Source organism: Neodiprion fabricii, chromosome 4 (genome assembly GCF_021155785.1).
Source record: "Neodiprion fabricii isolate iyNeoFabr1 chromosome 4, iyNeoFabr1.1, whole genome shotgun sequence".
Classification (NCBI taxonomy): Eukaryota; Metazoa; Arthropoda; class Insecta; order Hymenoptera; family Diprionidae; genus Neodiprion; species Neodiprion fabricii.
In genome coordinates, this window is record NC_060242.1 from 9,963,893 (window position 1) to 9,982,580 (window position 18,688).

At 37.5% G+C, this 18,688-nt stretch overlaps 1 protein-coding gene across 2 annotated transcripts in view; it reads left to right on the forward strand.

Annotated features, from left to right (window-relative positions):
• LOC124180879 (serine/threonine-protein phosphatase 2A 56 kDa regulatory subunit epsilon isoform) overlaps positions 1 to 18,688 on the forward strand; it is a 116,173-nt gene that overhangs the window by 74,925 nt on the left and 22,560 nt on the right. For both annotated transcript variants that reach the window (XM_046566788.1, XM_046566787.1), the window contains exon 4: positions 17,864 to 18,058. In XM_046566788.1, the coding sequence (XP_046422744.1) occupies positions 17,864 to 18,058 (195 nt within the window). The remainder of the gene's footprint in view (positions 1 to 17,863; positions 18,059 to 18,688) is intronic.

Here is an 18,688-nt window from a genome sequence, read left to right on the forward strand (position 1 = left end):
CCTCCCCTCTTGTCTTATTGCTTTCTCCGCCTGGTGGCTGCTCCCCACTTTTTCGATCGTGCAACAGAGAGGGTCGGCTCCAGCTGTAGCTCTCTCTTTCTAATCACGGCTTCAGCTCGGTGCACAGACTGCGCAATCCGTCTTTACAAGGCTGCGCCGGGTGACTGCGCGTGAGCGTCGGTGGTTCTTAATCCTAGGCCGCACTCGGCCGTTAGGTCCAACGGCCAGTTTCTGCGACATTCGCAAAAAATTAGATCGTTTGTAATATTACTGCTAGACCAAACTGATTTTGAATAAATTTGCGCACTGAATATTTTGTCAAAAAACAAAAAAATTTGATTCTAAAACGAATATCGGGGTGGATCAAGTTCAAAAAATGCGAGACAATGAAATGGAAAACAATTGAAAGATTCAATTGAGAGAGAAAAAGGGTCAAAACTAATTAGCAGCAGGAAACAATATTTCTGGTGTGGAGACTCTGGCCGGTATTCGAATCCTTGCGTAAAATTTTTTCCTGCTCATCTTTGTACCCGTGTTCTATTTCATTATAGTTGAAGTGCTTATTCACTTCTTGCAATTTATTGCTCTTGTCTTCTGAAAGAAAAGTCTGCGCTGAAAATGTATTTTGCAAATCTTATCGAAATCTAGTAAAACTGACAGTGAATAGTGATTACGTTAAACGTCCACGATTACTAAAACCCTTGTTTTAAAAAATATAATATTTTGCCAATGACATTCTTTTATGGCCTCGTACAATGGAGCAATACGGCAATGGAATTGAATATGGTTAGGATCATACATAATCCTTGATACAAAATGTTTTTGCGACATGACTGTTTATATACCATAAGCATATATATCAAGTTGAGCATAAAAACCTACCGTTCCATAGTTTTGTACTATAACCAATTGATCTTTAATGACCCTGTCAATGATTTATTTGATTGATCACTGCCAATTGTTGATTATTGAGTACGTCGTACATTTAGTTGTTCCAAAAATACTTGCTGATTTCTGAACAGCCCCGTGACACACGCTGCTAAAAGTGGTTCGCAAAATGTCCCTCGATTCTGCCACCAATCTCCACCACTAGTGGCGCTAGTAGTTGTCTGACAAGCATGCGCGCGGTCAGCGAGGGCAGCGAGCGTGTCAGAAGTCTCCTAGCGCCACGTAGAGGAACTAAAAAACGGGGACAAAACGCGTACAATTTTTTAGTACACGAGCAGTGGTGAGTATCAGGGGGCTGGTTCTGAAGTGTCTCATGATAATAAAATAGCGCTGTAACTATCGGCACAAAGCATAATTAAATATTAAATACTACTTACCTCGCTTCGATAAATACTAGAAAATTTTTTTTTTTTAAATTTATAACTTTGAAGTGTGATGTCACACTTGGGGAAACCCCTAGGCCCCCCATGTCACAGTTAGTAACGTTTTGTCCAGACCCTCCCTCCCCCAGTGGGTGACGTAATATGTGGACAACCGCCATGTCGACCGCAAGTGTTATACTATTATTTGTTTTGAACCTTGTAACCTTGTATATTTTACTTGCTAAACACATCTACGCAAACCAATTAATCAGCTTTCTGCACAACTTCATTGTACGAAGATGAAGCTAGCATCCAGAGCTAACAGCCGCGCGCCGCGATGCATGGCCGCAGCGACGACTGGTGCCCGGATAGGGGCAATTCACTCACAATTCACTCGACAGCCTGAGGTTTCGCGCGTGTCTGAGGGAGTAGTATATATATTTCAGGATAAATTCTAGGTCAGACTTCAAGAAAGCAAACATATTTCACTTTTTGTTTAATTCTATGATACAACAAAATAGAGGATCTAATGAAATCGAAGCAGCCGATCGGTCGGCATAAGTTGGAAGGGGCAAATATTTACACGGAAATAGATAGTAACTGAAATTTTTAGAATTTTGCTACGTTTCGACGGACAAAAAAAACTTTAATAAGAAAGAACCCCCGTGTAAATATTCACCCCTTTCCAACTATGCTGACTGATCTGCTGCTTCGATATCTATCACATTCTATATATTCTTCTATATCGAATAGTGAAAAAGAAAATGGATAAAAAAAAATTTTCTCCTTCAAAACTTGGCAAATTTCGAAAAGTTTCAGTTACGAACTACTTTCCTGTAAGTATTTGTCCCTTCCAACCTATGACGAACGATCGGCTGCTTCGATTTTATTAGATCCTGTATTTTGTTATATCAAAGAATTGAACAAAAAGCGAAATATGTTTGCTTTCCTCAACGAACGTGATTTGCTTGAAGTCTGAACTACAATGTATCTTGAAATAAATATACTACTTCCTCCGATCCGAGCGAAAACTTGGGTTGTCGAGTGAATTGTGAAACCCCCTATTCGGGCACCAGGCGTCGCTGCGGCCCTGCATCATGGCGCGCGGCTGCCAGCTCTTGCTGCTAGCTTCAGCCTCGTCTATATTGTCACGTATCAGCACTACGGGTGTAGCAATAAGTTAATCATCTTCATTGGCAACATTTCAGTTGTTTCGGGATATATAATATATTCTTTTGAGACTATTTCTTGACATATGTGTATGGCTCTGTTTATTATCACTTTGCAATAATCTTGTATTATCATCGGAGATCAGCCAGTATAGTAAATTTTAGGTTAAGTTAGGGAATTGCGGTTAGTTTTAGTCATAAGCGTTCTCTCACTAATAAGTATTTGATACGAACAGTAAGTCAACCCATCAGTTTTATTTAATCACATTCTTAGAAACAGAGAAACCTGTGCTCGTAATACGCGTACTTCATCTCTGTCGCACTTTTGAGACATATTTTATTTGATGGATAGTATGAGATACGCAGTGAGTGCAGTACATGCTCTATGTATGACTATCGTTGCGCTCGATCAGAAACATTACTAGAGCCGAAACACATGCAAAACCATGTTCCGTTTGCTGAATAACAGACCGTAAATTGGTACAAAATTATACCTTAAAAAAACTAAAAAAGAAATCGTGTTGTTTGTGTCGAGTAAGTTTGTATATTAAAAAAAAAAATGATGCTGGGTTGTGCTAAACTTGTGCCGCTTTGGGCCGTATTCTTTCTCGTGGGAAAATCGAAAAATCTTGAAAAATCTCGCAAAATCTCGCAAAACGAACGAAAAACTCGAAAAATACAACACCCACCTTGTCACTTTCGTGATATCGCGATTTTTCTTTTCAGGTATGCTGGGCTGAATCTTTTTTTACGTGTAAATATGTTAACCTCTCTTCTCGCTCGAGGCTGAAACTGGTAGCTAGAATTAGCAGCCAAACGTTCTAACGCTCATTCGAATAAGGTAGTGAAGTTCATCAAAATTTCGTTAAGCACCTTAAACCCCCAATACTTTTATAATATTATGAGAATAAAATTCAACTGCATTTTTCTATTTCCAAAAAGTTTAACACGTTTGGTAGTTGACAAAATCTCGAAGTTTCAGTTGTGTTAGACTTCTTCTGACTTCTGCAATACTCAGTTTCAGGAAAAACACGATACTGCTTCAGGAAAAAATTAATTATTGATCAATTTCCTTGGAAAAATTCGAAATCGGAAAAATGTACAACTTGTGCCGAGTTGTGGTAGTTAATTTGCCCGGATTATCCTGAACTTCAGATATTGATTAAGCAGACCTTCGACCTTGTGACAGCAAAAAAATGATGCTATAAAAATTGGAATTTTCGAAACATAGAGATAAAATATAAAATTCACCAATTATGCTAAGTTGTACTGGCCATACCGATCAACTTTTACAAACGCCAAATGTTGATCACACAGGCCTTTGACCTGTGCATTGTTATATTTTTACTAATACTTTTCGCGTAAAAGTAAAACAGGATTTTCTTGATACAATATTCTATCTATCAAAAAATAAGAAAGTCACAAATCAGGAGGCGTAATATTTTTCACATTTTCTACCACAAATCTAGAATTCGAAACGAAAAGAACCATGTATAATGGAGATTTGAGTAAAACGAGTATGTGCCATTTTTATTGATAAGCTAGTGCTATCTGTCATATGGCTCTACAAGCATGTTCTAGAAGTCCGAATGGTTCGTTTGCAGCTTATCACCGATAAAAATAAATGCCGGACACGTACGTGGAAAGCCGTTATCGATATTGTTTAGCTCTGAAGGATTCAGTAAGTGTAAGGATTCAGGCGAGCCTGAGTGCCTGAATTATGATGAAGAGGCAATTTACATTTGGGGACAAATAATCTAACACGGCTAACTTTTTACACTAGACAGTTATGTTGGCAGCACAGGAAAACCTACAGCGCCATAGTCGGCCGAGCGATAAACAAACTCAATCTCAGTAAACGTAACATAACCCATGACCATTGAATCTAACCTTATAGTCCAGGAGAATAAAATTAAGTTCTATTCTGGAATAACGTAGGTTAGCCGATTTTTTTATAGCTTCATTAGAGACGGAGGAACATATTTTCACCTATGCCCCAAAAAGTTAGGTCCGGGTTTGTCCGTAACTATTGTTTAAACTTTTGAGACCCCACATTTTGTTAAATAACGTCTTTGTTATGGGTCATACACGAAAACTGTTCAAACAAAAGTTGTTCGTCTCATCATTCTCGGTAAAACAAGCTGTCGTGAGATCAATTTCCTCTATTTGTTTAGTTGCAAGATGCAAAATGCCGTGGAAAAAAAAAAAATTCACATTTCTTGTTATAAATTGATGAATAAACAACGCGTGGCTTTGAAACTCATGGTACAGGTAATATAAAATGTCTTCAAAATTATCGTGCAAGGCTTTTTTGGCTGTGTTATATAGTTGAGCAACAATCCGCGACAAGCCAAAATCCGTATATCGTCTGCCCTTTCTTATGTGATTGGCCCACGGGTTGCCAAAAAATCGTGGAGTCAGTTCGTTGCTAGTACTTTCCATAAATGAAAAAAAAAAAAATTTTTTTATACTCGAAAATCACAATTTTTGGGTACTTGAAATTTTTTGCTTTTAAACAAATAGAGATATCTCCGAGAATATTCATTTTATTATAAATATTATGATGGATTGTACTTGCCCTTCATTTTACGAGTAATTAAAAAAAAAAAAAATGAATATCTTGATTAGAACCGGAGATAACGGTGTTGCATGCATTTTAGTTTTATCCTCTTATTTCTAGTATTGGGAGTTTAAGGTTTTTCACAAAATTTTGATTTTGTGACTTTACTACTTTATTTAGATGAGCATTAGAACACTTTGCTGCAAATTCTGGCTGCCAGTTTCAGCCTCGTGTAACTTTTGTTTGTGCAATAAATAATTTCATTCTAACTTGAAAAAAAGCCGTTTTGGTAATATCTCCTATGGTCCCGATCTTACCGGCACGTTCGGATAAAATAGGGATTTCTGTACTCAACGGTAAAATAATTTTTTTTCGCCGTGATGATAAAAGAATCAAAATGGCGCAGTAATAGTAGCCAAATAAAGGACCACAGATATTAGATCTGAGTAGATGATGTCCCATTCATCGAAATCACCAAATTATATCAATTTTCCCAAACACCCCATTTTACCCGACTCTCAGTCTGTTAATATTTCAATTTGTATGGAAGTTGAATCCATTTGAAGAGCTTAGAGTTAAAATTCTCTAAAAATTCGCAATTTGAGAAAGAACTGAGGTTGAATTCTAATCTTGAACAATTTCAGATTTATCTGGAACAATTTTGGAAAAAATCTTGAAGGCACCTTTCGACAAAAAAAAAATGGAAATTCGAAAAAATTAGGCAAGTAAAAATGTTGACTTTGTGGAGTTATTCAGTTTCAATAATAATGCCCCGTATACACTAGCATAGTGCGAAAAAATTAATTTCGAGATTTTATGAAAATTAATATACACACCGCACAAGTTGGCTCAATATCAACAAAACGTAGCGCAACCTAGCACATCTTACAAAATCGTGATATCTGAGGTATGCCAAAGTGGGTGCTGCTTTTTTTTCTTTATTTTTTTTTATTGATTTTTTAAGATATGCCAAGATTTTTCAGTTTTTTCACGAGAAAGAGTTTGGTATAAGGTAACACAAGTTTAGTACAACTTGGCCTAATTTGTTTTTCTCAATAACAAATATGTAGGTTTTTTTTTGACGTATAGTTTTTTTTTTCGGCAAAACAGTATACCTGTGGCACAAAGTAGCACAAGTTCAGCACAACCTGACGCCATTTTTTCCCCTATTATCTTGAGAGTGCTTGTCAAAGTTTGATTTTTCTGAATATTTTGAATAACCGTTGAAGTTGTGAAAGTCGGGTTGACGACATATGTTAGCATATATCCAGCGCAACTGAGAATTCTTAGAAATATTACTTTCATAAAGTATTGGGCTAATTTCACATACACAAAGTTAGGTGACCAAAATGGTGGCCCAGAAAAGCAGGGTTCGTACGCACAAGGAAAACCTGGAAAACCGGGAAAACTCAGGGAATTTCGAAAATAAGACTGGAATTTTAAGTTTCTTGAAGAAATAAACTCGTTCTTATACGTACATTACTTGATATCAAACCTCATTTCGTTTTTTTCTTACTGAAAATCGCTGGCTGTTATTTGTAAGTTAGTAGTCGGACAGTGAATTAATTACTAGGTAATATTGAAGGTATTAGTATTAATAAGCAAAGAAATTATCATTAATCAGCGGCATATTTCTTGAAAGGTTACTGAAAAAATCCTATTTTCAGGCTGGAACACCTGGAAAAGTCAGGGAATTTCGGGTTCCAAAAAGCGTACGAACCCTGAAAAGTTACGGAAAACTTGTTTCGCAGCAAAAAAAGAAAGAAAAAAAAACCACCGTCTTGTATATCAAAAAGTATAAGTAATGTTCCCCCTTACTCAACGACTTTTTTCGTTCAAAAAGTTGCCATTTAGTACGACTTTAAGCAACTTTAAAAATATGCCGTTAAACTGACAATGTCACGTCAGCAAAATGACAGCTAAATGTCATTTGTAAGATTGCAGACAGAATGGCGCCACATTCAGGTTATCGAAAATACAATTGCTCTTGGTAATACAATCGTATAAGGATACTTTAAGAAGGTGCTAAAACGAATAAAATTACATCATCTAAATGCAACCGAAGTAATGGTTGTTTAAGTGAGGTCTTACAATTAGCTAGGCACACGTATAGTGACCGAGCGCGAGTATGAATGGCGCCACGAATGCCCAAATTTGTCCCTATCGGCAGGACTTGCACTAACGTTGATGGGTGGTCTGGTAGTCATTTCTCATAATTTTTCCGAACAAAAAAAGAAATATTCGTACCCAGAAAATGCCTCTTTTCGGTGTAAGAAAAGGAAAGGTTAGTTTTTGCGCTATCAGTTTTTATAACAGTTTGAGAAATACCGAGTAAACCGTTATTTACTGTCCCTAACCACAGGGTGATTCAAAGCGATAGGTTGAATGATCATTGGCAGCGTCATTGGCGTCGAAAGGGAAAAATACCCGTCGGTTGGGACAAAAAAAGCTTATTCGGCGCTATCGTCAATTTCCCGCACGGTCTCTATAACTCTTGAAGTAAGCACATGAATATACAAAGTGTTCTAAAAATACAGAAAACTTTGAATAACTTCGAAGGATTAGGTTCTGACGGAAAATGTTGAATACAATACTTATCAGACTTGAGGATGGGCAGACTTGACCATGGTTCAATCAAAATGTCTCTAATGGTGATAAGACCACTTGAGAACAGTCGATTGAAATTTACGAGGATATGTGAACTAGGGTGCTTCGTTTGAGACGACATTTTTTTTTTTTCACTTCATAGACGAAATATCACTCTGAACATATAAAAAAAATTCCCACCAAAGCCTAGCTCCTCATTTTGATTTCAAGTACTCGCTAAATGAATTTGAAATTTTCCCATTTAATTAACTCGTAAAAATAATTTTTTTTGTCAATTATCTATAGCATCGCGAGTTTTTATACTATTTAATTGACCATGGCCGGAAGTTTCAGAGGGATCCTTTCTCTTTAAAAGTTCCTACAGCTAATTTAGTATGTATGAAGTATCTCGCCAGTAAAAAATTGTAAAGTTGATTTTTACTAAAAAATTATGGTTTTTTTCATTTTTCTCCTAAACTACTAACTTTACAGCAAAATTGTAAAGGACCTTTTTTGTAGAGAATTTAATTTCCTACAAAAAAGTTCTATCAGCCGAAACTGTAGAACTGATAGTTCCAAATATAAAATTAATTAATCATAAGAAAAACTATAAATATCACTGTTTCACCGAGATTTTAGTATTTTTTTTTTTAAAGTGTGGCTGAAAAAAGTACTATTGTGGTACCAATGTGAAATTAATTTTAATAATAGAAATAATAATGACATTAATATTTCTATGTTTGTGCAGCACGCAACTTATTAAAAAATTTGAATCAAATTTTTTTTCATTTTCGTGTCGAAATAAACTAATTTATTTAACAATAAATCACATTTTATGTTTCACGTACTTAAATAACGAATTCAGTGACAGTTATAATAACTTATAATTAGAATTTGCACATGTCGGATAATTTTTACGGTTATTTTGAACAACCTGCAATAAATATTGTCAATAGCGATTAATAAGCGAATAAATCTCGCCACAGAGATTTTCGAATTCAGCTTTATTTGCACTATTTGCAGTATATGGCGATTTTATCATTATTGCAAACTGGGTCTAACGCGTGTTTTTCAAAACAGCTGAAGTAAAATTTTTCTTTCCCCGCGATGGAGAAGCGTTTAATTTAGGACTAATTCTCCAATTATTACTTACTTGTTACGCAGCATTGGCATAACCAGTTCAACGGAGGTAAACAATATAGATTTTAATTACGTCCGCAAAGCTAGCCCGCTAACTTGCTCGAAAAAAATTGAATAAATTAGGCATTGAAAATCTACTTATGAGCTCTGCAGCATCGCAGACCACAATTTTTGAGAGGTTGCCTTCGTTGGAAATAATCAAATTCGAAAAGTGACGGGAACAGAAGAAGGGCGGGAGGGGGGGGGAGCAGCTTACCGGAAAGCTAACCCTTTCATAGCGATAAGAATTAACAAAATTATTTTTGATGGCATGGAAATTAATAGCTACTCAGAAGTTCCCAATATACATTAAGATCAATTACCTAGAAAACAACCCTGCAAAAATATTCACCGCACAAAATAACATCAAAGAAATGATTTTTTTACACGAAACCTCGGACGGCCGTGTTGGACGATTTAAAAGCTTCAGAAGCCCTTCGGTGACATTTTTGAAATCACAACCTTTAGTCTAGAACAGAAATAAAATACCTTCAAAAAACATGACAGGTGATTCATATTTATAGCAAAATTTTCAACGAATTACGAGAAAACAGGATATAGAACTTCAATTTTTGATCTGACCACCCTCGGTCCTTTCTGTTCCGATTAATCATCTGCAGGTACGAAATTACCCTTGAAATTCATCGCAGCGGATTCTTATTTATGGTTAACTTTGTATCAATACTTGCGGCAACTGTCAGGGACTGTACGTGGAATTTGATCTTGTTTCGGATGTGAATCAATTCTCCTCATCGTAAATGTCTAGATATAGAAATTGTTTATTCAAACTTTTCAATTTCCTTAAAAACCGATCAGTTGATCGTTTTTCTGCAAGACCAGATACATATTTATTAATTACCGCATACAATTTGAGTATATTTAATGAACTTTAATTTAATTTTAATGCATTATAATCTAATTTTACTGCTCCAACTTAACTTATTTCTTAATCAATTTTATTTTAGATATAAATAGGGCACATTTTGGTGTAATTGTGTCTTATATCTTCGCAATTGCAGCAACTGCACGCGGTAGTTGGACGATTGTGTAATTTGAAGTGCTCTTGCTCGTTATACGTCAGCAAATTCTGATAAATTTCATTTTTAGGTGGTGCTATTGGTATGACAGTTGGTTTCTCCGATTCCACCTCTGTCAAATTATCGAATTAATTCCTAGGTTTGGGGCTAGATTCATCTTTTCGTGTGGTGCGGCGTAACAAACATTTGGTGATAAAATCCCATATTGCAAATACAATATATAATATACTACAAGCGTACACGTTATGTAGCGCATAATTAGGAAATGAAGTATCCTCGCCGAGTTTAGCCCTACTCCTTGCCAGCCCTTGCAAGGCTGAAACTAGCAGCCAGATTAGCAACCATACGTTCTAATGTTCGTTCGAATAAGATAATGAAGTCCGAAAATTAAAGCTTTGTAAAATACCTTGAACCCCTAATACTTTTATATAATTGTGAATATGAAACTGAAGTAAATTTTTCTATTTCCAAAAAGCTTAACATGTTTGGCTGCTAACTCTGGCTACTAGCTTCAGCTCCATCAGTCCTTGCTTGCTTTCGAGTATTTTGTCCCATCGTATCCCTTGCTTGTGCTCAGAATAGCTGTGCTTAGAATAGCAGGACGTTCCGCTGGAAACATAATCTTATCGCGAAGTTTATTAAGACCTTCCATTGAACAATTTCACTTGTTGCTAAGGAACCAGGGTGGGAGTATTTCCAAGCCGACAGGTTTACCGGTTGCATGATAATTGGGTTTCCATTCTTGGTTGGGTACGGCGAAAATTTGTAATACGATACGCGAATGATATAAACGGATTGCAATTGAACTGAAGTGCTTTGTTAATGATTACATGAGTTTTCAGAAATATAAACAAAATAGTTCTAAAAAAGAAAATCACCTGTCATTGGTGACAGGACTTTTCATGGGACAAGGTTTGCTATAATCGTGCTTGCTGATTGAATACACTGTTGGTGTATTCAGCTGACAACACTTTTTGCTGCATCTCCCTGCACTAGTGACAAATTTTTTACCGTTCTGTCAGAGGCCGCATCTTTTTTGGACAAATAATTGTCAAAGTTCCATATTGCAACAAATGACCACAGAAAGCAAGTCCAAAGCGGTGCTGGCGGCGACAGTGTAGCAAGACTGTTCACTCAAGTTCTTGGTCAATCTACTTTTCCTGCCGTAAATCGAAAAAAATACTATTGTATACGCAATGAAGACAAAAAATAAAAAATGAACATGAGAAAGAAAGTGTTGTCCAGCTTATAAAATTGTATACATTTTTTTTTTTAATACTTCTACTTTGTTTTATGGCTTAAAATTATTGTTTTGTGACGCACAATTTTCTTAAGTTGATAAAAAAAATTCAAAATAGGTGTTTTTTTTTTGGCTTGAATAGGGAGTTCATTAATTTTTTTTAAACAGACTGGTTGATCCGAAAAATTTTTAGAAAATTAGGAATACGTTTTTTTTTATAGGTTGAATGAGATGAAAAATAATTAAACAGATTGTAGATGATCAGGGTCAAATGCCGCTGAGTTGGCGTGGAATACCTCATATATATATAGACCGGTGATCAGGTATAACGGAATGCGATTATAAATCGCTGTATAAAACGGTGGGCGGTCGGGTTGCCAGATGGCCCCACATATGAGTATCGTACTAACCTAAGAAAATTTACCGTACAATTAACGTACACGTGATACAAATATGATCGTAATGTGGCCTTACTTCATTGAAAAATATCATACAATATCACCTTATCTTTCTAAAAAATGTAATTAAAAATTATAACCTGAAAAATTGAAAATTTTTAGCGGATTTTGAAAATAATTCTGTTACGCCAATGAAAGTGCGTGTCAAGAGCGCTTTATAGCTCTTTCTTACCGATTAGCAGTAATCTTGCGCGTGAAAATAACAGACTTATAATGAGTAATCGTACTTTTTAAATTATTTGTGATGATCATTGACTTGATTAGGATTTTTTTGTTCATTCACCGCTTAGCAAAAAAAAAAAAAAAACCAACAACAACCAATTCTAAATCCACATCTGGCTTAACCGATAAAACGAAGTTGATCGTTCGTTTTAAACCCCGAATTAACGAAGAAGAGCGTCGGTATCAAAGCCATAGAAACGAAAATTCACGGCGTATAATACTTAATACTCAGCAGGCCAATGAATATAAGCAGCGCATTACATTTAAGATAGCAAGCGTCAGTATCGAAATCAAACTCAAAGCAACAGTAATCGAGAATGATGAGCGTCACTCATCACTCATGAATATACACGGACACGCGCTACGGGCTCGAGCATTGGCATGAGGCCCCGAGGAGGCCCGGTAATCGTCGATGATGGTTATGTAACATTCGGCGTTACCGACGATCGATAACTCATGGGCGATAGCTGAAACAATCATAGACATGATGGTCATGACGAAAAACGGCTATCCGGACGCCACGTTTATCTCTACAAGTTCTCTTACCTTCACCGTTAGCTAATGCGAAAAAAAAAAAAAACGTGCATGCTTATAATTACTGTACGAATATCGTACTTCGTTGTGTTGTATATTTTCACTACAGAAAAACTTAATAAACTCTTTATAGTCGATAAAAAGTTGAATTTTGTGAGTTACGCGCTGCGGCGACGACTCGGAAAATTGTGAAAATCATGAAAAAATTCAGAAATATTCCTTTCTTCATCCCTGAAACAGCGGTATGAGTTTTATCCGGAACGCAAGAATATGCTTGTGAACAAGTCTGTTAAGTAATTTAAACGTTCGACAACCATCAAATCGTTGTTTTTCGCGAGCTTATAACTGACTTTCACATATATCAACAAATTTCTATGTGTACTTGAGTATTAACACTACTTAACGTATGCCAGAACCTGAGAATCGAAGTTCTTATCATGGAGACTAGAGTACAGGAGTCCAATCTCTGTATTGAAGATGTGTCCGCGAAATCATGAGAAATAAGGGTTCCGCTACAGCGGCGCTGTCGTCACTCTGGACGGATAGCTATATGTATATTAAACATAATAGTCTTCATGATGCCGCACATATTTACGTTTATTATAATTATTATATGTTGGTCACTATATCACTGTATTGCTATATTTATAGGATCAGAACGTCCGGAGCGACGCTGGTGATAAAACCGTGCACTATTAAATCTCGGAGTTTCGCGGACGCCTTTTCCGCCTCTCCGCCTTAGATATTGGACTCCTGTACTCTAATCTTCATGGTTCTTAAGATGGGGGCCCAAGACCCTTATTCATCCCTAGATTTCGATATTCATTAGGTGAAACCTGCAACTAACTTCAACGTCATGAATTTTCCTGGTGTAAAATCTCACCGATTGACCTATTCGCGCCAGTGTTTTGTTGTGGGCGATATAGTTTTGAATTTTATCCAAGTGCTGTGAAATGTTAAACAACCAAAATGCTATCGCAGTCGTTTTAGCGGCAAGCATGTTCATACTGTCACTGTGTGTATACGTGTTTTATAATGTTTGCAGTTTGTCCCTTGTGCTCTGCTCTTTGCTACTTTACCGAAATAGTAATTTTACCTGTGTTGGCAATACTGCTAGTAACTTCGTACAGGAGTGTGTAGAGGTTGGCAACGAGATAGAGTGGTGAGAGTAGAGAGGAACGGACAAGTGTTGTCGACCGGTGGTTCTCTTGTCAGTTTTGTTACGTTTAGTGTTTCTAATAATGAACCTTAACATTCATAGTCATCGAGCTACAAACCGAGAGAACCATAATAACCTACCCGATCCGATACCAAAACAATCCGCTAACACTTGTGTTTCCATACATAATTATTGTCCCGGTGTAGCAGAACAGTAGAAGAACAGAGCGGTACAGTGCAAGCTGAAAATGGTATTAGCTGTTAACGGAACATTTTATGATAATTTTTGGCATTACTTTCAATTAAATTGCAATTTGCAACCGCTATTTCACCCACAACAAGTTTGTATAAGTAATCATTTTGTCACAAAATATTTGAAAAGTAATCTCTCGTCTTCGAGAATTCATCCTGGAAAATTCCAGTTTGTAATACGGTAGTGTCAAAATAATAAAAGATGTGTATGAGGTTGAGTCCTAAACACAACCTAAGAATGAAAGTCGATACCATAAGCTATCTTTTTATTACTGAGAAGTGTGTGACACTAACGAGTCGTTTTCGAAGAAATATGCTAGTAGTGCTCGCGAGAACAACAGTATTATAGTGTTAGTGAATACTTCAAACTTCATGTACCGAGATATGGTGACAGTTGACGGCTGAGCGACTTACTGAGCATGCGCGAGCTTTGTCGTTATTACACGCAGGTTGGCCACCCCAAGTTACAGCTGTCAAACGCGGCTGGTGATGGAGGTTTTGTAGTCGTGGAATTTTTTTAGAATACGCAGATATCAAATACTTGACGTAGTGACGATTCGAGACGCCTTGGCAAACTGGCCTATGATTGTTACGAGTAATCGTAACAATATAATCTCAGTTCGGTACTAGATGCAGAAAAGTTTGATACCCATACCCCGTTTCGAGTAATTTGATTCCCGTACCTCATAGACAAAAATACTGTCGCTGTACACCTGAGTAAAGTCGATTCTGAACCTAATTTTAGCGAATCAGAAGTAACGTTGCCAGCACTACCGTCTAGCTAACGCTTATTCAATAACACTCACCGTATCTGTTCGATGTTAGAGGCTGCTGGATTCAACCTTAGTTTTTACCCTCTTAAACGAGGGGATTCAGAATCGACTACGCAGGTGTACGATCTCACTTTAATTATCGTGCGCATGCGCAATCTGTCACTCAGCCTAGTAATTTTTACCATGTTCTATTGGTATTAATCTACGATCTCAGTCTCACTAAGTGGTATTCCAGTTTTACTACCAGTGTTGTTAAATTGGTCTAAGCATTGCCGCTTATACATACGGGAATTGTTGACGTTAACTCTTCCTTACTAGGAATTGTTATTCTGTTGTGAATTGCATCATACTTCCGTGGACATGCCAACAAGAAATCCTACTTCCATTAAAAAATTCCCCACTGAAAAAGTTATTGTTATCTTGCTGTATTTGCTGCAGTTTCACTCCATATCGAAACTCTACGTGAATTGAAAAGTGAGGTTATCTACCGACTGGATTGTCGTACTAGCTAAGAACGACTGTGCAGGAATGACGAGTATTAATTCTATCATCTGTAATTTCATGCAATTGGCACACCCGTCATCAAGACATTTACTGGAACATTATTATGCGGTAGTATCTAAAAGAAAAATCTCGTTTACTTTTACTCACCGGTTTTTTTTTCCCCCAATATTATCAAAAAATGAACAAAGGAAACGCTCCCTACATAAGTACATAACCTATAAACGACAACAACTAGAATGCGAGACGCGATATAATTCCCTAGGTATTTTTATATTGCTAAGGTTGGCTGAACAGATCTAAATATACTTATATAGTTTTACGCATTCTCGTTCCAGTTTAGTTACGGTATTCCCGTTGGTCACTAAAATAGCATAACTAAGCCCGATTGGTTGATCTGGGTGTAAGAGACCGTTTACACGCACTTTTAAAACCAGTTTAACAACACCGGAATAGCAGCGCCGTGTAACATACTCACTTGCTTCACATGGACGGTCGCATGCTGCGTCGCGCACAAAAACGTTACACATGTTTACCCTTGTTTTCGCCAACGCCGCTAGTAGGGAGACTTAAAATATTCACTGATCTGTATACTATCTGGATAGAGTATTCCATGAGACGGTATTATTCCTGCCTAACGGCTCAATCAGCGCCACCGCACGGAGGCAGCGTGCTAAGTCTCGTTCTAACGCGCTTGCGTTTCGACCACGTATGATCTCTCTATCTAATAAAAAAGTTCTGAACAAATGAACTGGTAGAAAAGATTATAATAACAATAGTATGAAAAAGATTATAATAACAATAGTATACGCATGACGTTGGCGGTGGGATGAGATGCCGAAAACAAAACAAAAAGCATCTAGCAAAAAAAACTTCCTTTGACAGCTGTCATCGGCTGTTTATGACAGTCTTTGACAAATATTTTTAAAGGTATCTGTTTCTGTCACGCAAAAAATAAACACGAAAACGAGAATTATCAAGATGATTCCCGATGGGAATTGTCTTTTTCGCGCGCTGGCGTATTGTGTGTACGGCACTCAAGATCGACACGCAGAGGTGAGACTGAGTCTCGTTTCAAATATATCATACTAGCAAACATGTCAGCAGAATTAATGAAACAGAACTCGAGGAGAGTTATATCAGAGAAGAAATAGGTTTTTTGGATCCTGCAAATCCTTGATCCGGTTAACCACTAAGTAAGGGCCTTCCCAGTTTCTTTGTAGTTTCGGACACCGTCCTTTCTGTCTTCGAGGTTGAAAGAGCCAGACAGAATCTCCGGGATTAAATTTTATATCCCTGGCTCAAATATCATAACAGGTTTTAATTTGTCTGAAGCCATAGAAATTCTACTTATAGGAAAGCTATGAATTTCTTCTACTATGGGGAAAATAATAACTATAGCAAAATAAGTCGCCAAATGCAATTGGGGATGCATGGCATCGGGGGTTTTGTACATGATAGTGGATTCGTTTACGAAAACAATCTGAGAAGACCTGCATAGGGAGCCAATAGCAATGTCGGGTTGATCGGAAACAACCGATCAACAGTTGCAGACCTGTCATCAAATCAGCACAAATAAATTCACCTGTCTAAGAGACGCTGTATAAGGAAATAGTGAGGCGCGTAGCGCCGACGTGGAGTTGGTGCGCGAAGCGCGCAGGGGCGAAGCTCCTAGTAGTATATTACATTTTCGTTCCAATTGCTCGCAAATTCGGCATTACGCGTCTGTTTTCAGACCGGATAAGGTTTGTTTTCAAGTGCCAGCTCAAAAACCTTATCCGGTCTGAAAACAGACGCGTAATGCCGAATTTGCGGGCAAATGGAACGAAAAATAGAATACGCGGCTCGCGCCGTAATATACTATTTTTGGTCGCGCCAACCCGCGGACTTTGAAATAGGGGGACGAAGCACTAGGTTTATAGAGTGAATCAAACGAAAACGAGGAAGTTACGTTTACGCCACCTATGTTAAGCCTTTCGTTGATGGGAACTACTGATATAAATAGGCTCATAACCTCTACGTAATGGTTGTACACGAACTTGGTCTGCATAATCAGGAACTGCTTCAATTTTATTTTATGAGCAATTAGCAATTAGTATCTCAAACGCTTCCTCATTCAGGCGTTTGAAAATTGACGCAAACATACTTGCCCTGACCGCTGAACTATCATATAACTGAAACGTGCGCCTGCGATTCCACGGCACACAGGAGCAGCGAGCCGAGAGAGATAGCGTCATAATGTAGTTTTATCTCTGTCTTACGGCGTTGCGCATGCGCTTGTGACGGTATCGTAAAGCACCTGCAAAAAGGTAAACTATCACCAGTATCTAGTGAATCTTGAAGTTTTTTTCTTCTATATCGAGATTCGCTGATTATGGTATTAATCTCTTGCCTCGCACTATGTTAAGTTCATATTTCGTCTACTCGATAGTATACATATAGTGCGCTGTGCGTGCGAGTTTCTCCTGTTCCGTCTTCCGTTTCACTCTGAGTACCGATATCAGCACCTTGTGCTCCGTCCCCTTATTTCAAAGTCCGTGCGCAAGCGCATTTAGGTGGTACCTTGTCTCTCTGAACAGGCGCTGGTTAACTAATAGAACATTAACGTCATTTTAAGTCTCGGCCCACAGAGATTCTCTGTCCAGATAATATACGAATCAGTGAAAAATTTCTTGATAAAGTCACACGGCTTAGCTAGGTCACGGTATCACCTTTTATGCTTACACCCAGCTCTTAATTTGCAGGGAATCCTCCCGATATTGGTTATTTACCAGGGAATTACTTTCAATCCGCATGCATGTCATTTCTGTATCATCTGCTTCATCGAACATGAAAAGAGAAAAATCATCTAATAAGCTTCTTATCATTCTTTTAATAATTGCAGATTTCGGCAAATTTATTCCGCACGCTACCACCTAGTGAAAATCCAGACTTTGATCCAGAGGAGGATGATCCGACCCTAGAGGCAAGCTGGCCTCATCTTCAGTTGGTTTACGAGTTCTTTCTACGTTTTCTCGAGTCCTCCGACTTCCAGCCAACTATCGGCAAGAAAGTTATCGACCAAAAATTTGTTTTACAGGTCAGTGAAATTATAAAAATTTTAACTGCATTTACTAATAAGTCCTATCGAATAATCAAACTTCTTTCATATCACACACAAACAACCAAGTGCGTTATGTAACTTTATTGCTACTGGAAATGTTCGAGTCCAAGCTTGTGATTTGGAGCACAAGAATGTACGATAAAAAAGAAGGTATACAGCTATCTTTGCAAAGCGTGTTTCTGCGATTTTCATGTTCAGATTGAACAAGACCTATTAGATGCCCGTTAGTCCAGTCAAATGAGATATGAATGCTATTTTTTGACGAACAGTCCGAGTGATTTTAGTGTGGATAGATGTGTCCGCGACTAACACACCCTGAATTTGTCTATTATCAAAACTGACGGATTTGACGTCTGAATTAAATAAAAAATGGAGAACCGGGATTTTACGTCGCATCTTTATTTCTACAGGTTTCTCGGCAAAGGTATCGAACAAAAGTTGGTCGTCTTACTGTTCTTTACAAAAAAAATTGATTATTTAACAGTCTTTGATATCTTCGTTGGTTTACTTGCAAAATTGGAAAAACTAACGGAAATGACGATTATATTTATTGCGTTTCCTCCTCTCAATTTCGAATTTATGACTTTCGACCCCACTGTGCGAGTA